The 26,113-nt window shown below is 39.0% G+C and overlaps 1 protein-coding gene across 2 annotated transcripts; it reads right to left on the bottom strand.

Moving 5' to 3' along the window:
- STX17 (syntaxin 17) lies at nucleotides 1–26,113 on the bottom strand. 2 transcript variants are annotated; one of them, XM_041714673.2, is made up of 8 exons: nucleotides 25,960–26,113; nucleotides 20,333–20,514; nucleotides 16,220–16,285; nucleotides 10,394–10,610; nucleotides 5,175–5,293; nucleotides 5,036–5,086; nucleotides 3,425–3,511; nucleotides 1–2,747 (listed from the first exon to the last, which is right to left on the bottom strand). In XM_041714673.2, exons 2-8 carry the CDS (start codon nucleotides 20,453–20,455, stop codon nucleotides 2,508–2,510), a joined length of 903 nt encoding a protein of 300 aa, XP_041570607.2. In that variant the 5' UTR covers nucleotides 20,456–20,514; nucleotides 25,960–26,113; the 3' UTR covers nucleotides 1–2,507. The 2 variants fall into 2 exon arrangements, with proteins under 2 accessions (XP_041570607.2, XP_030121716.4); XM_030265856.4 differs by having other exon boundaries at nucleotides 10,394–10,613.

The following is a 26,113-nucleotide window of genomic DNA, read 5'->3' on the forward strand; positions in this document are numbered from 1 at the left end:
TCGTAGGCAAAAACTTTTATTTCATCTGAAAGAATTATTTATATCTTACAATTCTTTTGAGTAACATGCCTAGCAATTTAATTGCTAGTTTAGTTACTCGTATGCTGATGTTTCTTTGCATATGTAAATAACCCACCTATTTTAAAATATCATAGCTTAAATAATAGTGTGTACACAATGATTTCAAATTGCTTCCACAAGAATGCAAGGGGGAAGAATAGTTTTTGTAGTAGACATTTCATAAAATGACTGCACACCAAGCTGAATTTGTATAAGCTGAGGCAGGAATTCACTCTTATGAATTTAGATTGTCCTGGCATTATTCCAGTTTAGGGGGAGAGGATGGAGTCCACAACATCATTGATGTGGCTGCTGTCATTTAAATGCACGAGGTTTCACAGCATACAGCAGGAAAGCAGAGACCGCATTTGAAGATTCATACAAAGAATCAACCAGTTTCTGATTAAGAACGCTTATTTTTTTAGTGTCTTCCTTTAAATGCAGAAAATAAATATCAAAGGAATGAACAGCCTTACTATGAAGTTGTTACAAGCTCATTAACTGTGTTTCCTTTCAATGCATTTTGGATGTAAAGGGCTTTTTGCCTGTCAGAAGCAAATGAGCTGAATTACTCAGGTCATGTTTTGCACTCCAGCTGATTTTACCAGTGCAGGCACCAAGGCTTCAACACAGGCAGTTCTGACAACGTCTGCAATTACTTGTTGTTTCCCTGAATCTCAGACCTACTTAAATTAGACATAATGCTCTGGCTGATAGCAATTTCAGTATTTTGAAAGAAATAAGGAAGAACTGCTTAGAAGAAGTTATTTGTGCTGTAACTAACAGTTGTTTACAATGTCTCTAGGCACAAAACCCCATCATCTGTCATTAGCAGACAGTGATTTCCAGTGATGATATCAAAGTACTGGTTATTGAAAGGGAGCTCTTTCTATAGTACACTTCCCTGGACCATGCTCCCTGCTAGGGAGACTTACCTCAATACTTAGTTCACTGTGTACCTAAGAAAACAAGTTAAGCAGAGCTCAGAATGAATTGACCAATCTAAGAACTTCAAAAAACGGCTTCCCAACCTCAATTTCTGTTCCACTAGACAGTAGCAGCAGTGTGGGAAGTGTCCTGAAAGGGTGGAGGTAGGACCATGTTTGGAACAGTAAATTATGTGACAACTGTACAATTAAATGACAATAACAATACATTAATACTTTAGCATTTAAGAACTGAAGCTCCAGAAGCAAAAGGCTTCTTAAGGAGGGTAAGATAATGTGGTCCACTATAAAAAGCAAGTAAAAGCACTGCCAGCATCTCACCCCGTACAGGCATGTCCCAAAATCTTGAAAAGGCTGAGCAGCTACACTGCAGTGTGGGTGGAAGCAGAACTTTTGGCACTGGAGAGTAATGCAAGAGTGCAGCTGTCCAAACAAGGGTGGTTTACACCATAAGCTCCATCACGTTGACATTTCCAACCCCATCCCCACCTCTGGGGCTGGCAGTGAAGGGACCTTGCTGCTTCTCTGCTGGCCTGTGGCCTCACACCCCCGCTAAGGGACAAAAGCCCGTGGGGGGAGTGGGCCTGGCTGCAGCACGGCCTTCCAGAGAAGCTGTTCAGCTCTCCCACCAGGGCGCTCTGGGCTCCACGAGAAGCAAAGGCAACATCTTGCACTAAGTGCTGCTTCAACAATGTGAGGCTTCAGGTTCAGAATGCCACAGCTTGGCTCTTCATCCTGTACAGCGTTCTCAGGACAAGCCAAGGAGCTGAACAGCTATGGGAAATCATTACCCTCCAGTAGCAGTGCTGCATGGTTGCTGCTTAGACTGTTCAATTCACAACTACACTTGGAGCAAGGTGGGGAGTTTACAAATTAACTGTTTTGCCTGGAAAGGGGACAAGCTGCTTCCAATACCGATGTGATATATACATAACTTTTTTCCACTCTGCTCATTCAACATTCTCACCTTTTTTAATGACAGCACATGCTTCCCTGTGTATTATTAAACAGGCATAGTCAGTTATATCCTAGGGAATAACAGGAAGAGTTTGGGAATCCAGATAAATTAAGGTAAATTTAAAATACTATGAGCTTGAAAGAATGATGGCATTTATTTCCTTTTCTTTGCAGCACTACAATAAAAGCTCCAGCTTCTCATGATATTCATGGGAAAGCACTAGGATTTTCCAAGTATCTCTTTGCATTGTCTGCAAGACACTTTGTGCAAATTTGGCATGAAGCACCTGTCACCCATTATTACAGCTGTGAATATAGCTTACCTAAGAGTTATATAATTTAAAGTTATCCATATAATTTTCAGAGGACTGATGTCACCGTGTCTGAAAAGAGAAATTCTGACACGACTCTTTCATCTCTTCCAAGGAACAGAACTGTCATCAAAATCCACACAATTCAGCCTTGTATATAAAGCATAAGGCTGCAAATCTGTCATTAGCTCAGCTACTACACCGTTATTCCTGGCCATAATGAATCTATACTTCAGCTGGATTTTTTGGCACTTTGGTGAGAAAGCTCTGGACAGCTGGAAGAGACCTGCTCTATCATTTTTTGTTTTTTTCTTTGTATCAATTTTCCACCTGTGAAGCCCAAAATCCCACCACCAAGTGCAGCTGCAATTCCTGCTACTTTGAAGCCTGCAAGGAGACCAATAGGACCCCCCACCACTCCACCAATGACTGCACCTGCCACAGGCAGAGCTGCCAGCTTGTATTTTGCAGCCTGTAAAGGAAAGAAAAAATAGTTAGAATACTTGCCTGTGGCGATGTGCATTTTCCCCTCACTGCTCTTGGCACTGACTTGAATGCTCAGTGATAAATAAACTTTACAAATTAGTATTTAAAAAAAGTATGACAGAACATGCTAATACCAATTCAAAATCCTGTCTTGTGTATGCAGTTGTGTATGCACGTGGTTCTAGCTGCTGTGTACACTGGGTGTTACCTGGTCTCCATCCTTAAATTAAATCAGAAACTGAGAAAATGCTCAGACTTTTCAGTGATGGGTCTGACTGCAGCTTTGGGGTTTATTTAGCAACTGACACGGAACAGGATGGAAATGACAGGTTATCATCAGCCTCTTGTTTAATGTTTATGTGATTCTTGTGAGCCAGTCACGGACTGCACTTGTCTTTACATATATAGCAAAGTAATCATCAGAATAGTGTTTAAAAAGGCCCCCCCCAAATTAAATAATTGTATTTTCTAGCAGCCTGGATGCAATAGAAAATTACAAGAAAGATTGATTTTTTTTTTCCCCTGCTACCTGTGGGTCATTTCTTCTTTATTTCCTTAATTGCTGGTTCCCTCAGCATTAAAGACGGCAGATCAATGGGGTTAATACAGAGGGTGGCTGGGAGGCAGAGCACCATTGATTCACCAGCAGGAGCAGATCCCTACCTTCCCCAAGTTTTTGGTTCCCTCTTCAACATTCACAGCAGCACTGTTGACATGGTCTTCAATCCTGTCAATCTTCTCCTGCTGGGACTAGATGCAAAGGAATTAAGAGTGAGGGAACCTGCTGGGAAGCAGCAGTGAGCCAATACACACCATTTTAATGCCTGTAATCAGGGCCCCACAGCAGCTTTCATCTGCTCCCAGCAGCCCTAGTGGTGCTCCATGATTAGCATCTGATAAACTCTGCTGAAGCTACAGACTAACTTCAAAAAAATCTAAACTATTAAGTAATAATATGGGGTGGATATTAGACAATGTTTTGCTGCAGTTAGAGAAAACAACTCAAAATTACTTCTAAATCTTTTCTATAGATAGACAAATTCACAGTCCAAAAGGAAAAATAAACCAAAGTAGCCTGTTTTCTTTCCAGCTGAGTCTTGCATTCAAAAAAATTCTAAAAAGGGCATTTATAAGATTAGTACTAACTCCAATATACAAAGCTGCATCAAGAAATCTAAGAATAAGTATTTAATTATGACATTAAAAACAATGACTTTAGAAATAGTGACAGCACGGAAAATATACTTGATGTTGCTCTGTATTTTACTGTTTGATTTTACAGAAACATTCCATTCTTTCTCCAAATGCAGTCAGTCAGGTTCCCCTGCAGTCTCTCCCAGGGAACACTATAGCAGAAGATAAAGGGGTCTGTGGGTTTGTTTGTTCTTATTCTAAGCTGAGCAGCACGCAGACTGTTTTATGTCACAAAATAATGAGATGGCTGATGTTAAGCTTAAAATAAAAGGCACTCTGAACTTTTTGCCTCTTCCTAAGTCAGAAACTGCTAAGTCAGTACACCAGCTCTAGTAGTCATCTACAATTCAGTGCACCCACCTTAGATACTTGCTATTACATCTAATGATGGTTAAGTGCAAAATCCAGTAAGACCTCTTCCTTTAACCTTAGAATACTGAATGAACATTTTTGCACTCTCTCTCTAGTTGAATGGTTCTTACTTGGATTTTTTTGTATGGATTAAGCAGGACATAGCAGAAAAGATAAAAGCTAAGTTATCCCTACTAACCCAATAGCAAGGAGATTAAAGAACTCTCCTAGGAGATGAGAATTGTGCATTTGAATTCCCTATGGCACAGGAAGAACTAAACATTTTGGCAAAGTGGTGAGAGCAGAGAAAGGGCATGATAACGGTGAGGATTTTTCTAGCACTCCTGATTAAGTGAGAAAAGATACCTGACACACACCCTGTGCAGTAAAAGCTGTCGCCACCATTACAATTAGAAATTGTAAAAACTAATAGGACGTAGGTAGAAGCCTGCAGTCAACACAGCAGAGCTTCCGCTAAGGTTCAGCTCATGGCCATGTGCACAGGCAGGAACATCCTAGGCTCTAGTGACAAGAATTTGGGAGCAACTCCCAGCACTAGTGCTGAAAGAAGAGACTGCTGCCTCCTCAAAGTATCACCTTGGCAGAGCCTGAATCACAGGAGAGATACATCCTCAGCTTTTTTTGTCCCCACTCAACCCCACCTAGGAGTTATCCATGCACCCTCTTTTTGTAGGAGACTGTAGGACAGAATGTAGAATTAATACTTACACAGACTAAGAGAGAAAACTCAGTCACCAACTGGCTGAGCTCAACCAAGTCCTGCAAATAAAAAAAACATGTTATTCTGTGCTAAATTTGTTGCTAAAACCGAGAGCACCAACGTGGCAGGGAGGGAGTTCCAACATACCCCTTCTAAACTTTCCCAGGACTCAGCTGCATTTTCTTCCTGAGGTATTTCCGGAAGGCGGGAGTAGATTTGGATCAAACTTTGGGAGCCATCCTTCACTTCTGTGTTATATAAAGTTTCTGAATGAGAAACGTGATGTTTATAAATAAATGCACTGAACTGGATGCAGGTGGTGTACAGAATTTCTCACTGAAGTTTCTCAAGGGTAACCTGGTACTTAACCTAATTCAAGCCAAGCAACAGCCCCAAAAATGATCATACAGGGAGATGCCTTACAGCACTACAGTTTCTTAAAAGGATGTTATTGACAAAGAAATAGATTCATTTCTACCAGCGCATTTTCACAACTAGTCCTGAAATTATACTAAATTATACTCCTGAATTCAAGGTCATTTAATTCACTTTGTATCGACCAGGCTGAGAAAACTGGGCTCGGGACAAAAACTTTTCATTTACATACAACACATAAAAATGCTCTGCTCCCAAAACTGAACAGACAGTTACTCCTTTTACGATTGATTATCATGCTACTGGTTTGATTTTCAGCCACTGAAAACTAAAAGATGCTGGGGGGAAAAGCTTTCAAAGCAAAAGCAGTGAAGCCCAAGTAATGTGGTACCAAGCATTCCATGCTGGATAATTTGGGTAAATGGTACTGTGAGGATGGCAGACATTTGCAGCTCAGTGCTGTACATGAGATACTCTCAAGTATGTTCCTCCCTAAATCACCTGCACTGAATGCAGAAGACATTAGGACAAAGCATGGTGTTAAAAATGGGGAATGACACACATTGAGTGGCACTGGGGAGAGCAGACAAAATTAACAGGGACACACACCCCTCCTCCAGTCAGAGCCCACTCCAGAGCCACTGCAGATGTCATGGACATGCCTGTAATTGTGGACAACAAATTGAGTGGCAATAAAGAAAAATAACAAACAAGTTTGGCTTGTCAATGCAGGGACTGAGGAAGAGCTTGGGAGTCAAAAGCAGACTGGAGAAGGTGTACATGTAAACACAGTGCAAAGATCATCTCAATTCAAACAACTTCAATTTCTGAAGGGTGGTCGCTCCTTCAGTGGTGTTTCCTTCCTTGGGAAGGCAGTCCCAAGAGAAAGCTTATTATGAGGAGGGCTGGTCAGATAGGTCTAACAATACTAAAGTGTAAATATTGTATCAAAATCTTTAGATACAACGATTGTGCCAAGGTATGATAATAATATAACTGTTACAACAACAGATATGTCCAATGGAAAACAAATAAATATAATCATATTAATAAAAAAAATCAGTGCATGCTTATTCATTGAATTAATTTAAGATAAAATAAAAATTATACATTTTCATAACCTTTGTCCATTTCTCAACATTTTTATCCCAATAACTCAAAGTAGATGAAGGGCCCAATCTTCCTATTCTCATCTCAGAAGAAATCTGAGTGAAATTTATATTTAGACATAATTACTAAGTAAGCAGGGTAACAAGAATGCACTAAGCAATTTGGGGGCTTAACTTGGGTTTATTTTTAAGTATTTCTACCCTTTTCCTTTAAGAATCCAGACACAGAAGGCACTTCATGTTCTACAATCATCACTTGTTCTTCCAAAACATATTTTTGATTAATAACCTCAGATTAATTAAGGTTGTATACTAAGTTCTAAAATATTCCTTTCCCCTTTTCAGTATAATTAATTAAATATCCAAATGTGTGCATTTTTTGAGAAAACTGTTCTGCCATCTACTCTTACATTTATCACTGGTTTTGAGGATTTTATTTCATTTCAATCCTACACAACCCAATTTCAAAATCAAGTTTCTTCTGCCCAGAAAGGTGTACTCTTCCCTAATCAACCACATGCATGCTAAGTTGGTTAAAATTAAAGTATGCATAATTAAAAAGCAAAATAAAATCTCACTAAACAAAGCTGCCTCCTCCCAAGACCGTGCTCTGGTCTGTTCCTAACAATCTATGCTGACCTACTGCAGAAAAGCATATCCTTGAAAATGTTGCAAAACCAAGGTTTTGCATGACACACATTCCAGAGAAATTAAACTGTAAGCAGGTTTACATGTTACCATTTTGTAGTAACTAAAAATCAGTGAGAAAAAATTCCTCATGAAAATTCTTGATTCACGTAAAAAACTAAGGTAAAGAACAGGAAGGGTAAGAGGTTGTAACATTTGGGCTGAAAGTATGAGAAATAAATTTATATTCACTACTTCACTTTTTATCAAATCTAACAAATTTTAATAGAATTGAGAATGGAAGTGACTCTACCAGTTCATTTATACAGCATCTCCACAGAAGTATAATAATACAAAACACCTCTGCAGATTTCACAGAGGAGCTTCACACCTCATTACACTCGAGATAAAAATTTAATGCTCTGGAAGATCCAATATGTTGCTTAAAATATTTTAGTAATTTTAAGAGTGGAGTCTTACCTTTTGTTAGTATTTGTTTAATATGCAATTAAATTCCATTTCTATTGGCCCTCAGTTGAGGATGGTGAGTGGGGAAAGGGACTGTATCATATCACTGACATGCCTTCTAAATGGGAGATTTGAATTTGTAAACTCCTTCATTCTCTACCAGATGGGAAGCAACATGCTACAAAGAACAGGCACGTATTGAACTTCCTTTGATTAAGATCAACAGCCAAGATTTGCTTTCAGGACTGCAGCCTCTAAGCACAAAAGAATAGGCAATACACTGTGTCTGGGTTAGCAATTCAACAGGGCTGCTTGCACAGGCAGGCAAACTTGAAAAAAACCTGTTTAATTGTATTTAGTTGTCTGCCTGTCTGTTTCACTTTAAATGGGGTGAATTATTTCCACATTCCTGAGCAGACTTGCAGATGCCTGTCATTCCAGTAATTTTTTTTTTTCTGTTCTTCTCATCTCCATAATTCTAATAAATTTATTTCTCCTTCTGAAGTGCTGTTATAATCAATGTCCTCTGTACTACAAAGGTATTTCAGATTTCAGAAATAATCCTGTTCTTTGAAATTAAACTCTAGTTCCCATTTGCTACCTATGTAATTGTGTAAAAAAGAGAAGCAGTAAGCCAGGACAAAGCCTTTCCAATGAAATATTGGAATGTACTGAGAACAATTGCAGAAAAGTCACCAACAGAAAAGGTATTTATATTTAGTTCTGATCATAATAGAGAAGAGCACACAAAGAGACTGAAAGTAGTGGCTAATATATATTAAGGGAATCACTGAATATTGAAGACAATGAGCTCTCCACAAAAGAGATATCAACAAATTGGGTAAAATTATTACAAAAAATTATGTGGAAGAAAGTCCTTTATCCTAAAAGATAAAGGACTGCAGAACTGCTGGCAGACACTAAAAAACAGCTGTGCTGAAGATTACATCAAATTGTCCTGATGCAGAGGAAGAAGTTTATGGCTTCAGCAAGAGCTCTTCAATGCCCCGGATGTCAAGAATTTGACATACAAGTACAAATTAAAATATAAGCACGGAAAGTTAATATCAGGAAGACCAGGACATAAATATATTGCAACTTTGAAGAGGCATAAATGGTAGCAAGGAAGTTTTTGAATGAAGTTAGAGGAAGACCAAGGAAGTGGAAGTGCATTGCCAGATAAAAATTTATCTTTAAGCAGGTATTTGATGTAATTAATTTTAAAAAGAGAGAAAGACAGAGGCTGAAACATAAAGAGAACAAGTTAAAAATATCTGGATGAGCTAGGCCTATTTAGGGTCTGAAGGTCTGATGAAATTAATTCTAGTACATTTTTAAGACACAGCTCTGAAATTTTATTTTCATATAAGCAAATTTTTGAGAACTTGAATAAGGTGATTCCAGAGGACTGCAAGAGAAGGGACTTTGAAATCCACAAAGATATTAGAACAAACTACTAAACAGCCAACTACAACATGTTGAAGAGATCGAGATTTTTATGTCAGAAGCCAATTCAGTCTATTCTGCTGGCCTTGTAAGAAGAGGGAAGTTCTTTACACTGAGGTTGGTGAGGCACTGGCACAGGCTGCCCAGAGAAGCTGTGGATGCCCTCATCCGTTGAAGAGTTCAAGGCCAGGTTGGATCTGAGCAGTTTGGTCTGCTGGTGGTATCTCTGTCCATGGCAGGAAGCTTGGATCTAGATGATCCCTTCTAACCCAAAGGGTTCTGTGACTGTGTTTGATTGAACTTCATGTTCACAAGGTTTTCTGATACTACGGCACATGACATTCTTGTAAGCAAGCCCAGTTGTCAAATCTCCTTTTCTCCCTGCTCAACCACAAGGCTCACTGACTTGAGCCAAGAAAGAGTTCTTGTAGTTCTGCATGCAGCAACAAGGACGGTCATAAAATCAAATCTGACAGCAGGTTCTTCTACAGTGCTACTGACTGAGAATGTTCTTTTGATTTTAGGGCACATGAAATGCTCAAATCATTTTAAGTAATTCTGCTACTGCAGCAATCAAACTAATTACAGATATAGGAAGGGTTTAATCGTGATGGAACCAACCTCACAGATCATCAGGAGATGATCACCAGGGCATAACAGAGCCTTCTGCTGAAGACAGAATGGTAGAACAAAGATTGAAAAACATTTTATACAGAAAGGAGTGAAGACCAGCAAACATATCTGATTTCTAGCATGTCACAGTGTGTTTTCAAAATATTTTATTTAAATGGATTTATACTCCTTTCTTGTCAGTTACCAAGTTAAAATGTTAAAGGAAGAGATGTTCTTTACCTAGGAACTTGCTTCTCTTTTTCCATATATTTCATCAATGCTATATTACACTGTCTGTCATATAAAAATCTTCCTGGTATTTCTTCATTAATTCAATGAAAATGGCCAGAATGATTACTTGCACATGATCAAGTGATTTGCAGGGGGGGGGGGGGCGGGCAAAAGAAGCCAAGCTACCTTGAAATGTGAATATAAGTATTCTGCTCCCTATGAACAGTCCACTATTTCAAGTTCCAAGGCTACCAAGGACCTTTGTCACGGAAGGCCATAGATATTTAATTTTTTAAGCTATTTAAGCATTTTCTGCTTATCAAAATTCAGTCACAGGGCATGACAAAAGTGTGGTGTAGGGAAAGAAATCTACTTCTTCATTAACAATACTCTTCAACTGAAATCTTATTGGTTTACTTAATTTATATCTGGTCAGAGAAATTGCATACTGGATACAATGACAGAGATACAATAAATACAGAAATTAAATTCTACTACCTTGTCCTAGAGTTGCAGATCTGGTTAAAGAAGCATCCTCCTGTCCTTTGAGTTGCCTTTGAAGTACTTCTGCAGATTCAGAATGCAGCTGCAGGAAGTCCTTAACAGCAATTGAAGCTTCCTCTTTAATGGGATTTATCATTCTCTGCAGAACTGGGATGTCTTCCTGCCGGACTCTCAAACAGAGCTTCTCCATCTCTCTCATATTGGCACGGAGCTGCTGCAAGAGTATTAAGAGTTATTTTGTAGCTTACTGTGTGAGAACACCAGACACCTCTGGTGCCTGGGAAGCACCTATCATCTTTATGATCAAGGGAGAAACATTTTTGAAGCCATCAACACCACTATTTTGTCAGTTTTGCATTTAATTCACTTCTCCAAGTCAGTTTGTTTTAATTTAGGTTTCAGTTAAAGTATTTAACTAATTCATTTAATGTGTAATGGCTGAAGTTACTTCTGTTTCTTTGGTCAATTTAGGTCTTTGCCAAAACATTTACACAAGTTACAACAAGTTGCAATAATATCCCAGTAAAGTAAGTGACTGCTTCTCAAAATATGCTTTTTTTATAATAATAAGTGACTGTGGTGATCACAGGAGTTCAGGATACAGTCATTCATAGACTGTATCCAGAGGTCCAGGATACAGTCCCAACTACACCAAAACCGTCATTTTGTGAAGCCAACTTCAGGGACAAAGGAGAAGGATTACTTATTTATTTTAATTTTTTTTTCAGATGAACGACAAATGTATTTTTTGATTGGAATATAAAATTTAATAAAACATATAAATACTTCTTTAATTACAAGACTTCTGAGGAGATACAAACTGTTCATAGCTAGCAAGAAGAGGCATTTCACATGAGATAAATTTCTTTCTGCATTAAAAATAAAGGGGCTTTTCATTGCCTGAGCTTTAAAGATGCACACAAATTTTCTTGTCCTACAAGTGAAAAGAAGAAATTTACAGTTTAAATTACACCACTTACTCTTTTAGGACAGAGTTTTTATCTAATTATTAAAAAAAAAAAGGCTGTAATAAAAATATATTCTCTGCATTACTTTACAGCGATATAACAAATTCTACATTTTGTCACATTATTTACCAATTAATTTGAATACTCTTCTCACAACAGAACAAGAGAATGAATTGACACCAACGAGTGGTAAGAAATAGAAAGGTTTTCTTCCAGAATACAAACCAGGTACAGGTAATGCCTTAGAAAGGTAAGACTGACTACATGGAAAAGCAAGCTCTGGATAGAACTATTTTTATTTATATACACTAGTGGAATTAATTGCTTTTAGTATTTATGAAAAAAATAGTAGATAATATAATTAGAGAAGGAGGAAGGAAAGTATTCAACAACATGTTGAAGTAACATTGCACAAGCTTCCAAAGGAATCACTATTGATTCATTAAAATGATGTGTCAGATTACTAAGATTTGATTAGATTATACTGTATGCTTAAATTGAGAGTACTACTAGCAAAATTAGGCTGCATTATTCAAGACTAACCTCAGGTAAAAACACTGATTGACAATTTTAAAAAAGAGAGATACAAAAAAATACCCTACTGTGGAAGACACTGAGCTGAATTAAAAACATGGTAGCCAGTAACTTTCCTCATCCATTTCTCATCTCAGTCTACCTTGTGCTTCCTGGTCTCTTCCCCCCATGGTGTGCCCCTAAGTACTGAAAAAAAGATTATGCCAGCACTTTCATACTGCATCATGTGCCAAAATTCTTGGTTTACAAAATCTTGGAATTTCATTTAAGAAACAAAATGGGACTATCTAAACACAACACCCATGATGATATCTAATTTCTAGAACTATATGCAAGGGACTGAGGTTGCTCATGCTGTTTCATTTCAGTAAAGAAAATTATTACTATTATCCTGTTTTCGGTAACAATGGAGACAAAAAAAAAAAACAAAACAAACATGTCAAACAAACAAAAACTAGTGAAACAGTGACAACAGTGAGTTTGGGGTGAGGTAACAATGGTTCCACAGCAGCTTCTTTTTCTTTTAAAGAAAAAGGAGATTTTTTCAATTGAAATTGAGTTAAGATGTAGTTCTACTTGGGATGTATACCACTGCAGCTGCTGCTGGGGCGAATTACAAGTTTGTGCAGTGACCACCACAACACAACTGGCTGATGGGAGTTTGCACAGGTCCTGAACAGAAGCTTAAAGAGGTATGAAGTGCTCACCCTAAGGAATGGCTAAACCAGATCCTCACTTCCACTGCTCATTACTACCTTGCTAATCAAAGAGAAATATTTCTGAACAAGAAGATGGAGGAATCAGATGATGATATTAGCCTATTTAGTAAAATTTAATTTTAGTAGCTCTTCCTATGTGGTTTTGAAGAGAGGACTTGTGTTCCACTTACTGTCAATTAAACAGAAGGTGAATGGATTCAGCCTAGCAGGAAAATTCAGCCCTGCTGTGAGGAGACACATCCCAGGAGCTCACCAGGGTGTAACATCACAAATGTTATGGATATGCAAATGACTGTGACTTCTCATAATAATTTTAATGGCACTGAGTTTAATTTCTAGGTAGAGCATGAAAGTGTATCACTCTCATCCCAACTGTTGGGCACTCTTTGGGCAAAATAACTTATTTGTTCATCTTTACAAGAAGTCCTGTTTTCTCAATTTCTGACTGCATTCACTGGGCTCTCCCTATTCACTTCATGCCTGCCTTAGAAGTGTGGTGCCCAAACGGGACAGACTATCCTACCTAGGATCCTACTACTGCTGACTGAAGAGATTGTAGGAGAGACCACACTGACTGCTCTCCTAAGAGAGACAGATAACTAAGTTATCTGTCTTTTTTGGACCACTACCACACAATCAGTCTACTTCTACTCTGTGTCACTCATGTCCTACAAAATTCTTGGCCTAGGCCAAAGGAACTCTCTGAGTTTAAGGATATCTTTACTCTGCAGATGGCCACAGGCTGCAATGAGTTGATTTTACATGATCCTTCAGTGATATCACAAAGAATCTCCTGCAGAAATAAAAGTTTTCTACACTCCTCCTCATGCTCTCACAGCAGATCTACAAAGTATGCCAGAAAAGTACCAAATCTGAGGATCATTTTAGAAATATTACAGAAGACCTGAGCCATACAAGGCCTTGAGCCAACAACCTGAGCTTTGAAGATTTATGCAATAAAGAGCTGATCAGAAACCACTTTTAACTTGTAAACCATTTTCAGTGAACAACAAAAAACAGATTAACATTTTTCAAGCAGCTTTCCAGGTTAGACCAATACAGTGGAGAGACTACGCCAGCCTAAATATGCTTTGCAGAACTGAGTCTCTTTTTGTAGGCTGAATACAGACTAAAGCCCGACTGTTCATCTACTGCATTTTTCCTTTTTTTGGTTTAGTATCTTATTTCCACTCTAGTAACTGCAGCATTTCCCTTCCTCTCACCACGAAAATGATCAGGGCAGTCCTTAGATGTTACAACAAAATACTGTCATTTCATTGAAATTAGCTTAAACATTGCAATTATTAACTAATTGTGTGGTACAGTCGGCATCTATGTGGACAAAGCCTAGAAAACTGCAAATTCATTCAGGCTCTAACATTTTAAGAAGTCTGTGGACTGTCCCTAAAAATGAAAATACACAAGAGCACATTCAGAAAAACTAATACATTATACACAAGAGCTATTTTCTCAGTATTTTTGAAAGGGTCTCTTGATGGTCTGTGCAAGATTTATCTCTTTTCTTCACTTTCCTTTATAGAAGTTTTTAATGTGTCACCCAGTCACTTGAAAGCAGAGCAACAGATTTACACTCATCTATACTTCTATTATAATTTTGACCATCATCAAAATTACAACAGAAGTAATTATTCTGGGTAAACTGAAAATTCAGAAAAATGGCTAATTATGTGCACATGGATTAAATGTAGAATGGCTGTGCATATATTTGTCTAAAACCTGTGGCGGATGCCTTGGGTCAATATTGACTTAGGGATTCCTAATGTATTTTACAACATCTAATTTTGAGAGCAAAGTGTGTGCTGCAGAGAACATTTGGTATCACAATAATTAATCTGATTTCTTTGCAAACAAACAGATCACAAGTCCATCAGTAAACATTTAAACAGCTTACGGCAAACACATTCTACATGTCATATAATTTATTATCAAGTACTCCAGACTCCTAACTATTTAATTAAAACAAAGAGCCAGTCTGGTCTTCTTGCATGGACCCAGATACTTATTCTGCTCTCTGGGTATCAGAATGTGAACCACTTTAATGCATCTAGATCTGTATCCAGGGCTAAGAAGCAATAAGCATTAAATAAAACCTAAGAAAATTTGACTGAAAGTAAAACCAGCAAGCTTTAGATTCAAGACAAATATAAATGTTTCTAGAGATAAATAAGCAGTTTTCTTGTTAAAGCACTTAAAATATCTAAAAATAACATCTTCAACAGAATTAGCTTTTCTTTAATATTAATAGATTCTTTTGTCTTGCTAAAGAAATTATACTGGTAATTTAAAGTTACAAGAGAAGCCCTTCCCACAACTCAGAGATGTGAAAACAGATTAGAGAATAGGCCTAAGCAAACACATGCTTACTACACCACATCTGTTAAAATGTTATTGTTTTAAGAGAACTTCCACCTTTGGAAGCCTCTTTGAATATGAAGAATAAACGCATTAAAATTTCAAAAGTATTTGGTGAAAAATCAAAATACACACTCAAACCTCCAATAATCAGGAATATCAACTGGATTTCATGTATCACTTAGTATCATCTACACTAAACAAAAAGCTCACTATTCCTCAAAAAAGACATGTAACTCCAGCTCTGCCTACTATCTAATTCTGTTGTTCAATCAGGATTAAGTTCTTCTTTCTGAGGTGAGCTAGTTTTGGTGGTGGTTTTTTTCATTTTTAGTCTGTTCTAATTTCCCACAAGAGTCAGTAAGACACTGAAACAAACAAGGGAATTCACACGACTAGAACTGTAAGCAATGGTTTAAGGCTACACCAGCTGTGCTGGTAAATCCTGTTTGTCTATGTGCAGTGTAGGCCATTTTCAGCAGCAAAGACGGGTCCCTCCTCTGAACAATACCTATGAAACCAACACAAGATGCCTCTCCTAGCCAATGCATGTCTGTCCTCAGAACACTGGCAGTGCAGCTGCTACAGCCACCAGATGCTACATCTGCCTCAGCAAACTTTGTGCTGCAGATGTGGTCCTTGTGTTCTTCTGTACTGATAATCTACTTTGCCTGTGTGCTATTTAGCTGATGTTTGGCTGAGTTTCTGCATCATTTTCACCAAGACATAGGTATTTTTAGAAACAGTGCATGGTTCTCTGTTTGCTGAGTTATGGATGACTAAGGGTGAAGCCAGTGAGATGATGCCCATGCTGACAAATGTGCTGGTATTTCCTCCCTTGATGATATCATGTACCTAACAACAGATGTGCACACCAAACTAGTGTCCAGATGTTCTCTATGTCTGAAATCATGCTTTAAAATTAGCAGTATCCCTTATTGCAAGAGCTGTCTTCTAATTTAATAATGTAAGAGGACAGTTTGCAAAAGATCACAGTCTCCAAACTTTATCTTTTTCAAGAATATAGAAACATTTCTGACTGTATTTGCCTCATAGGACACAATTAGGAAATCCCTAACTTTTAAATTAAGTAAAGCAAAACTATGTGCTGGCTTGTCAAACCCACCTGTCAAGTGCATGTCTCTCTGAAGGTCCATCCCTGAGGTAACCAGAACTATGTCTGTAATCCAACCCCATCAGCAGCACAGCCATTTTCATATCCTTACCTGAACCGTTCGTCCTGCGTTGATGTGCTCTTCGTGCAATCTGTCCCAGAGCCTGCATCTCTGATACTAAAACAGAGGAAAAAGACTCCTTAGAATTGTTATTTTTACCAACTAGCTATGCAGAAATAAAAAGCCACCTTTGGCAAATGATCACTTTAATTTTCCAAAATTGAAAGTAAAGAAGTTGAGTCACAAACAGTTCCACTGCAAAATTAGAGAGATAAATAGCAATGTATTTTGTGAAAATTTTTGCACAATGTATTTTACTGAATTGCAGCCAGCCAGGGTTTCAGTATCACTTTTTAACACCCAAGTGATATTGCATCCTGACACTGCTGCGGCATAAATCACTTGGTGGGCAGTAGAACAAATGGCAGAAGGAGAAAGGAGTGGAATAGTGGATAAATAGTCATATTTATATTATTATATTTATTATTATAATATAATATATTATTATATTATATCTATTATATTTAAATAAATGGTCATACAGGACAACAAGGTATCTGATACTACTGATAAAGAAAGTGGCATTCATTACACAATGCTGCTGTCTACATTTACACTGAACATTTCTATGTAGTTACAAACACAGCTACAAGAACCATCAGGCCAGATCTGGCACCTCCACGAGGTTCCACTAACTTCAATGGGAAACTATCCAGTACTTCCCACAGGACAGAGACCAGACTAACTATTACATTAGCAGAGAGCAAGTTTGGCAAAAGAACTGCATATTATCACACATCAACCTTTTCATCAATCAAATAAATCAGTGCCTGCTACAGGCAGTTGACACAAATAATAGCATGAAAAAGAGTAGTAAAGTAAGAGAAGTAGAAGCTATGATTCCTGGAATGTGTGCTGAAACTATCAAAGAATGTATTTACAACATTAGACAATAATAGAATATTTATTTAATTATTTAGATAACAAGGCAAAATATTTACCATGATTTCTAAGGCATTTTTATGTTTAATTCCTCAATTTCTTAATAACCTTTGTTACCAATAAAAAACTTTATCTACAGCCTCTATCTTTCCATAATTATTTTCATAATTTCAGATGCCACAGCATTAAGCATCACAAGTTACTCAGCTTCCTAAAATACAAGGAGAAATCTAAGTTACTACTTATTTCCAGAGCAAAAAGTTCTTTCATGTTAGGACTTTGTAGTGCTATGGAAGATAAAAAGTTTAGTCTTCAACAAAGTCAGATTAACATCACTCTTCTAGGAAACTGAATAATAATAACCTCTGAATAAATTGTTATGCCATTAAAATTACTGTGTTCTTTAAAATAAAATGGACAGAAAGCCCTGTATCAGCAGTAGATCTTTCAATTTAGTCACCCCTCAAAGAGTACTGAAACAGGAATTTCTGAGGTTTTAGGGAAAAATCACCTATTTGACTTCAGCTGACTGTAATACATTGTCCAAACAACTAATAATAAAAAATCCTGCAGTTAAGAAAAATTCCTCAGGAAACCTTTACTGCTCTTCATAATTTCTTCTAGAGATGTTCAGCACATTCATCTGCTTAATATATTGTTTTATTACTTTGCTTCAAAATTCAGAATATGCTAGTGACGAGCCCAAGGAATCCAATGACTTAACACACTGACATTCACATGGTCAGAAAATTCCTTCTTGTTGACTTCAGTCATGCAGCACAATGTAGGCCACACTCCTGGGTAGCGTTCACCCTGGGGGCCTCAAGGATTGTAAAGCTTGGGAAGAGATGGTGTTGACATTATTTATTGTGGAAGTTGGGGCTGTTCAGCCTGGAGAAGAGAAGGTTGCGTGGAGACCTCACTGCAACCTTCCAGTATCTGAAGGGGGCCTACCAGAAAGCCCGAGAAGGGAACTTCATCAGGAGCTGTAGTGATAGGACAAGGAGTAATGGGTATAAATTGCAAGAGGGAAAATTTAGGTTAGAGATTAGGAAGGAATTTCTTACTGTGAGGGTGGTGAGACACTGGAACAGGTTGCCCAGGGAGGTAGTGAATGCCATCCCTGACAGTGTTCAAAACCAGTTTGGGTAAGGCCTTGAGCCTACTGGAAGGTGCTCCTGCCCATGGCAGGGGGGCTGGGACTAGATGATCTCTAAGGTCCATTCCAACCCCTTAACATTCTATGATTTTATCCCAAACAAACTAAGGGAAGTCCAGGAAGTAAAAACATCTATGGAATCCTAACCTCTTATGTCAAGCCCAGAGGAGGGCCACAAAAATGGTCCAAGGGCTGAAACAGCTCTCCTGTGACGAAAGGCTGAGAAAATTGGGATTGTTCAGCTTGGAGAAAAAAGGCTCTTGAGAGACCCTAGTGCAGCCTTTTGATAAATAAAGAGGGCTTAGGAGAAAGGCAAAGACTTTTTACTAAGGCCTATAGTGACTGCATAAGGGGCAGTGCTTTAAAATGTTTAGAGGATAAGTTCACAATAGGCATAAGACATTTTTTTTATAATGGGAGTGGTGAGGAACTAGAACAGGTTGCCCAGAGAACTTGTGGATGCCCCAACCCTGGAAGTCTAGGTTGGATGGGGCTTTGAGCAACCTGATGCAATGAAATGTGTTCCCACTCCGTGGCAGGGGGCTGGACTAGATGATCTTTAAAGCTTCTCTTCCAATCCAAATCACCCTGTAGTTTCATATTTCTGTGGTATTTAATCATAATTGTGCTATAGCCAAATAGTTTGCATTCCACAACAAAAATATAAAACCTTAGGTTACTCTTAGACACTCAAATCTCTTTTGCTCTATGAACATTCTCTTGAGAGTCTCTTTAGAAAGAAACTTTCATGCTTCTGCTTTGGATCTCTTCCATCTCTCCTTGAAGATATCCAGTGGACATGGAGAGAAAGCAAAAGTTTGTCATAATATCTCCTGCTAAAAGCTCTTGAATAAATGTCTTACACAAACATCCACACTCAGATAAGACTGTAGGAAGATACCCTCATTTCTCATTTTGTGTCACCCTGACATATATTCCCAGAACAATAATGATTCCCAGCCAAAGGTAAAAAGTGTTTCACACAATATTCTTTAAAACAGGCACAAGAAATGAAATTGAAACTGAAAGCAAGAGAGAAAAACTGTCTTACAGCACTTTTTTTTCCTTTGGAAAATATTGTTGCATATCACCAACAAAGTTTAGGGCAGTAAGCCAAACAAAATATCCACCTTCCTGTACTACCAAGCACGGGAAATGTAGTACCAATGTACTACCAAGTCAATTGCTGTTATCTGACATCTGTACCTCTTTTGGATACACATGAATTTTACTCCCTCTTGGAGTGAAAATGAAAAGCCATCCAATCCACGGAACGTGCTTTAGAAAACAAGTTTTCATAGGGAAAACATGGAAAGAAATAAAAGTACAGACAACTTATTTCATAAGGCTCTAGCTTTTAAATCTTCCAAAATGGTCATACAGAAAGTTGGACTCTCATATAGTTGAGAAGCAATGATGATGAATTTATGGTAGCCACTTCCTCTGGAAAGGTGTATTCAAGGTCAAATTTCATTATATATTGATTTTATAGTTTCTTCAAACAGTGATTTAGGAGATTAATTGTTTGGACTATCTCTGGAACCTAAGGTTTAAATCAATATTCATGAAATGAGGTTAGAGATATTGGCTTCATCATAAGTAAATAATGTTGCTGCTCTAAGCAATTGGACATAATTAGTGATTTTTGCTTAAAAGTAGCCTGTAAAATACACAGCATCAGATTCTATAAAATTATCCTTTTACCTCTAGAGATGTTTGGTTTGCATGGTTGAAAGTTAATTTTACAAAAACTATTGAAGAGAAAATCATCATGACAGCTCACAACAGTACTGTAACACATTCATTATGGCTAAAATGTATCTAAAATATATAAAATGTGAATTATCATACAAGTATTTCAACCAAACTACTGGTAACATCAGTGTTTACTAAAATGTAAAGGCCTTTGTGCACACAATTACAAATACAGAACTTCCATCTTTAGCCAAATTTGAATCAAAGCATTTTCTCATCAACTTCTCATCAAAAACACTACATAATCTTTCAGTGTGACTGCTTCTATACTGCAAAAAGAACTACATTAATAAAAAGTGAACACTAACCTTCTCAATATTTATTTGATGTTTTCTTAACCTTTCCAAATCTGTTGGAATTGCCACTTTAATGAATTTCTGAATTGCAGGTTCGATTCGACGGAGTTTAACTTTTTCCTCATCTTCAGACATCCTAAAAGCAGCTTTCAATATATCTGTTGTCCAATATACCTTCACCAAGGTAAAAACCCCTAAAAACAAACAAACAAAAAATAAACAAGAAAGTTAAACCTGAATCACTTTTTAAAGAAATCAAAATAAGATAAATCCATCTTTCTGATGATCACATATCCCTCAAAGACATAATTAAGCACTATTAATATCTGGATATTTGCATTTAAATGCATTATCTCTACTTATTTGCAGGCTTTGGGGATAATTTTTCAAAAAACTTAACACTAATAATAAGAAGAAAATCAGCTAAGTAATTAAGGCAGAGGCAAACATGCTTTACAGCATAATGATACATTAAAAAGTTTGAAAAAAACTTTCCAATTAGATGCTTTGAGTGATCATACTTCATATACTGCCAATTCACATTCAAAATCATCCTAAAATTTGTAAAGTATGTCCTGAAAAGACACGAGAATTAAATTAATTTTGGAATTCCATTTCCTGGAAATGTTAAGAGCTCCCAAATGAAGATTTGCACTCCAAATTGCATATGTTCCCTACTGACAATGACTACGGCATCACCTAACAAGGGGATAAACACGCTGCTAAAGTATTTGCAGGATCAGTAGGTACATAAGCAGCCTGAATTCTGTTCCCTGCATAGTATAAAACATAATTTTTGAGTTTCACTTCTCTGAAAGAGAGATATGTAGTATTGTATGCAATAGCATTTCTGTACAGAGCATAGGAGTGCCATAAAGGAATTCCATTATGCTGAATGCACACAAGGGGAAAGAAGACACGTATGAGAAAGTTTTGTCCCAAGTGTCAGTAAAAAGACATGTGCTAGCTTGGTTACATGGAAGTACCTGAAGTACATCAGCTACCACATCAGAAAGCTTTCCCGATTTTCCTCGTTCAGTAATAAACTGATTTAAAATAATTAACTCAGCATATTCCTCCTGGTACAGGTGAGACATGGCAGAATGTAACAGGTTAAAAAACATTCCTGTTTTTCACACACCCAAACATATTATCAACAGTGAAATTAGGCATTGCTTTCCTCACATCTACCTCTGGTGTGAAAATGCAGAGGGAGGGTGTTGGTGGTTTTTTGAGACCTGCTATTCCTGCAGACAGAACATCGGGGCAGACACCAGCTGATGGCATTGGGTCTTTGACTGAACTGCTCAGTGTTCAGCCCCAGCCCCCTCATGCAGGCTGCAGGGAGCACAGGTACAAACCTGCTCCAACTCAAAGGAGCCAAGTGGGAAGCCTCTTCCAGCAAGAACAGGAAAGCACTTCTGGTATAGAGAGGAAGATGGTTCCTCCCTAAATAAACAAACAAACAAACAAAACAATGCTGCATTTTTCAGAACAGAATGCTAACAGCAGACTCACCTCTTTCGATCTATCCTACTCAACAAAGAAATTGAAAACTGTGGAAAGCTGAATGTTTACTGAGAGTAGACCAAGTTAGGGGAAATCAATCTTTAGGGTTTCAATGACACGTTTTTTCTTTTTTCAGAACCTCAAGAAGAAATTATTTCATCAACTGACTTTACAGTCATTGCTAAATCATCCCCACTTCAAATTATAAAAACACACTATCAAGTGGTATTACAAATCCCCTTCCAAGCCAAGGCATTTCATAATAACCTTCAAATAAACACAAAATGGATAGGTGACCTCACACATTTAAGGATGCAAAAAGAACTTTATATCTTTTGTATTGATTCACCCTTTTCACCATTCCAAAACCAGCAGTTTAAATGCAAGATGATAAAAAATACATTCTATTATACCTTGGTCACTACAGTCCCTAACTTTTGAAAGAGGCACTCCATATATCACAGTTGAACTCTATTCTGAGTCTAGAACTAATTTTTTTTTTTTTTATAATGTCCAAAAGATAAGAAGCATCATACTCCAAACTGCAGTACTTCCTCTTCAAATAGACATTTAATTTCCTGGCAGCTTATACACTAATCCATGAGTTTATGAGCTAGAATTAAATAAAAACTGGTTCTCTAAAGATATTTAATAGCCATGTCATGCTTTTCCTTAATACGGAATCGTCTTGAAGGTGTTGATGCAAATTCTTCAAACGTGTAACTCACAACATGAACTCACAGAAACCCACAGCCCGTTCTGTCTTAGAAGAAATACAGCAGAGACTAAATTAAACTCACCAACACTTTGTCCTTAACCTTTCATGACATCTGGATGAGAGTCAAAACTGATAGTTTAGATGACTTAAAATCTGGAGCACTGTGAAAGCAGAGCTAATGTAAAGAAATGGCCATGTGCCTTGCGTAGATTATATAAATTCTGAATTTTGAAGACTTGGCTGCATGCAGAGCTCTGGCTAGTCATTTTCTTCTCATTAAGAATTTCCTGACAGTAACTTCCATGACAGTGTCTACTCTTAAAGACACTGCTGCCTAAAATTCACTGTGCAGCATGTTAGAAAAACTAAGAAAGAAATATAAAAACTTCTTACATTCTCATCAGGTCTCCTGATTAATTTTCTCTCAAATAGTATGGTAGCTTCTGCAACAAAAATTCTAAGCCATGAATTATCAATGAAATGTCTTACTTTTTTTTAACATTCATATAATATTAACATTAAAGAAATAAAAGTAACTTTATGCATTTCTGCTTGTTGCTGATGCAATTTCAAGGAAACCCTGCATGACTTGTGTTCTCTTAAGCATGACTTTAACAACTCATTTCTGAAGTAATAATGCCTGTTCTTTCAGCAATCACAGAGTAACAGGACAGTTTAGGTTGGCAGGGATTTTCACATGCTATCCAGTACAAGCTGAGTCAGATATCATTGCACAGACCCTTGTCCAGTAAAGTTCTAACACCTCCATGGATGGACACTCCACACTCACTAGAGCCCTCCTTCAGTGTTTGACTACGGTCCAGGCTAAAAACAAACAAAACAAACCAAAATCACAACCATGAAGACCTTGCTTGTAGCTAAACTGCCTTGTGTCCACTGCTCCTCATCCCACTGTCATGCACCTCCACGAGCAGCCTGGCTCTACAGCTTTTACCCACAACAGCAGGATCTCCCCTTCCTTCACCTTCTCTTAAGGCTGAACAAACCCACCTGTTTCTCCTAGAATGCCATGTGCTCCAGCTCTCTAACCAGCATGTGGTCCGCCACTACACTAGGGCCCTTTCCTGGAAGGCTGCTCGCCATCAAGTCTTCCCAACCTATTCCAGGTACATGGCTTTCTTATTGCTTCTGCTGGAATTTTTGAGGTTTCTGTCTGCCCATTTTCATCCCGTCAAGATCCCTCTGAGTAGCAGCCCTGTCTGGCCTATGAACCCTCTCCTAAAGCAAGTGAAAACACTGTACTCAACTTCAGCTCCTTAGGAAGGTGAAATGCCTCTGTGCTTGGATCCAAAAATCAGTGACTGAAAGAACACTAATCCAGAAGTGATCAAGATTGAGATGCAGAATAAGTTTTCATCAACTACGTAAATAAAAAAGACATATTCAAAGCAGGCTGTCGCAGCATAAGTCACATAGTTGCAATCAACCAGAAGTAAAATTCTTCCCAGGTATGGTAACGTAACTTTTTACTTGTTATGAATTTCAGAAAATGCTGCTAACAAACCTCAAATGTTAATACTAATGAACTTTTGTTTGTTAACACTCATGAACTTTCGTTAAACTGCTTAGTGTTCTCCTCTGAAATCCAGTACAACAATACAGAACAAACCTCAGGATTTCTGCTTGCCCAGGGAAACACAGTGTAATTCACTGATTTGATTTTAATTCACTCACAACACTTTAGACAACCACTGCCACTAGAGAAAGTTCCTGCAGCATAAATGCCTTGTTGATAAGGCTGAAAGGCCAAAAAGTTCTTCCCTGTAAATAAAATTAACTAGAATATAAGGATGTACAACAGCGCTCTACCTAGGGTGACCTGGAACATTTCCTAGAGTGGTATTGGCCCCACAAGTATGCAGTGATGCTATTGCCCACTTGGCTGAGGCCTGAAATTAGTGAGGAACACGCTCCTGTGGTAGGCTACAGCCAAACTGCATTCTGGGACTAAATTACATCTTTTACTTTTTGTCTGTAAAATGAATCAAAAGAAGATAACTGTTTGGCTGAAATAAGGCACAGCCACCAGTCCCAACATGTTCACAAAGTAACATGAAACTGCTTAGTGAGATAAACAGGCACACGTGTGGGATCTCCCACAGAACACTCAGAATCAGCAGCTATACATGTCAGGCTGTGGCTCCCAGCAGATCTGTGCTCTTGTAGATCAGCTGGCAACACAGACTTGACCCAGGCAAAGCAAGGGCACATGACTGCATTTTGAGAAATCAGAGCAGACAACAGACATTTTGTTTTGGATTTGTACATTTAAGCCAGCTGCAGAAGGCAGAAAATACCTAATGACTAACACATGAACACCTTTTGCACAAAGCTGAACCGGTGGAGTGAGTCTGCAGTGGGCTGATGCCTGCCATGAGAGGCCACAACAGCTCTATCTGCAATCAGAGCCCTAATACTGAATTCTCAGTATTAAAAGAGCTACACCTCTGGTCTCACCCTAGAACCACAGAATCAATTAGGCTGGAAAACACCTTTGGGATTATCAACTCCAACCTACCAACACCCCCCTGTCAACCAGACCATGGCACTAAGCGCCACAGCCAGTCTTTCCTCAAATACCTCCAGGGATAGTGACTCCACCACCTTCTTGGACAGCCCATTCCAATGTCTAATTAACCTCGGTGAAGAAATTCTTGTTGACGTCCAACCTAAACCTCCCCTGGTGCAGCTTAAGACCAACAGGTTCTAGAGGCCTACCCTGCCTGTACCATGCTCTGGAAAGGCAAGGCAAGCATGAAAAAAACAGAAGCATAAAAAATAAAGACAAGCTTTAAGTCTTATATAAGGGCTTCAAGCACACTAAACTACTTCTTTTTTTTTTTTTTTTTTTCCTGACTTACAGTTTTAAAAGCCTAGGAAATGCCAGGTTTAACAATTTGTCACGCTGCAAAGAATAAGTAAATAAATAAGTAAACAAGACAATCCAAGCTGGTGAGACATGTTCTGTCCCGATCAGCGCCCCACAGCCCGACCGCGGGACAACCTCGGGCCCAGCCGCTGCTGGGGCATCTCCGGCTGGGCACCGCCGGCCCCTCCGCGGGACAGGGCCGGGAGCAGGGCGAGCTCCCGCCGCTCTGCACCGGCCTCGGGCCCGGCCGGGTCGGGGCAGGGCCTGGCCTCGGGCCCGGAGCCGGAGTCGCGGGGAGATCCCGGCGCCCGCTCCGCCTGCGGCTCCCGCCGGCCCCGTCGGCAGCGGCCCAGCCTGAGGCTCACCGTGCGCCCGCCAGGCCCCGGCCCCGGCCCGGCCTTTCCCTCGGCTTCGCCTCGCTGGCACGGGGAGCGAAAGCGAAAGCGGAGCCGCCCCGGCCCCGCCGCCCGCCGGTCCCCGCTCCCTCCGCCCCCGCTCGCTCCTCACCCCGCACCCGCTCACCATGGGGCGGCCCGTGGCGGGCGCTGACCGCGGCCGGCGGCGGCCCCGGGACGCTGGGCGGGAGCCGGCGCGGGGCTCCCCCTCCGCCGCGGGGCGCGGCCCAGCGCCCGCCCGCCACCGCCCCCGGGCCATCCCCCGCGCGGTTGTCTCCCTT

Source organism: Taeniopygia guttata, chromosome 2 (assembly GCF_048771995.1).
Source record: "Taeniopygia guttata chromosome 2, bTaeGut7.mat, whole genome shotgun sequence".
Classification (NCBI taxonomy): domain Eukaryota; kingdom Metazoa; phylum Chordata; class Aves; order Passeriformes; family Estrildidae; genus Taeniopygia; species Taeniopygia guttata.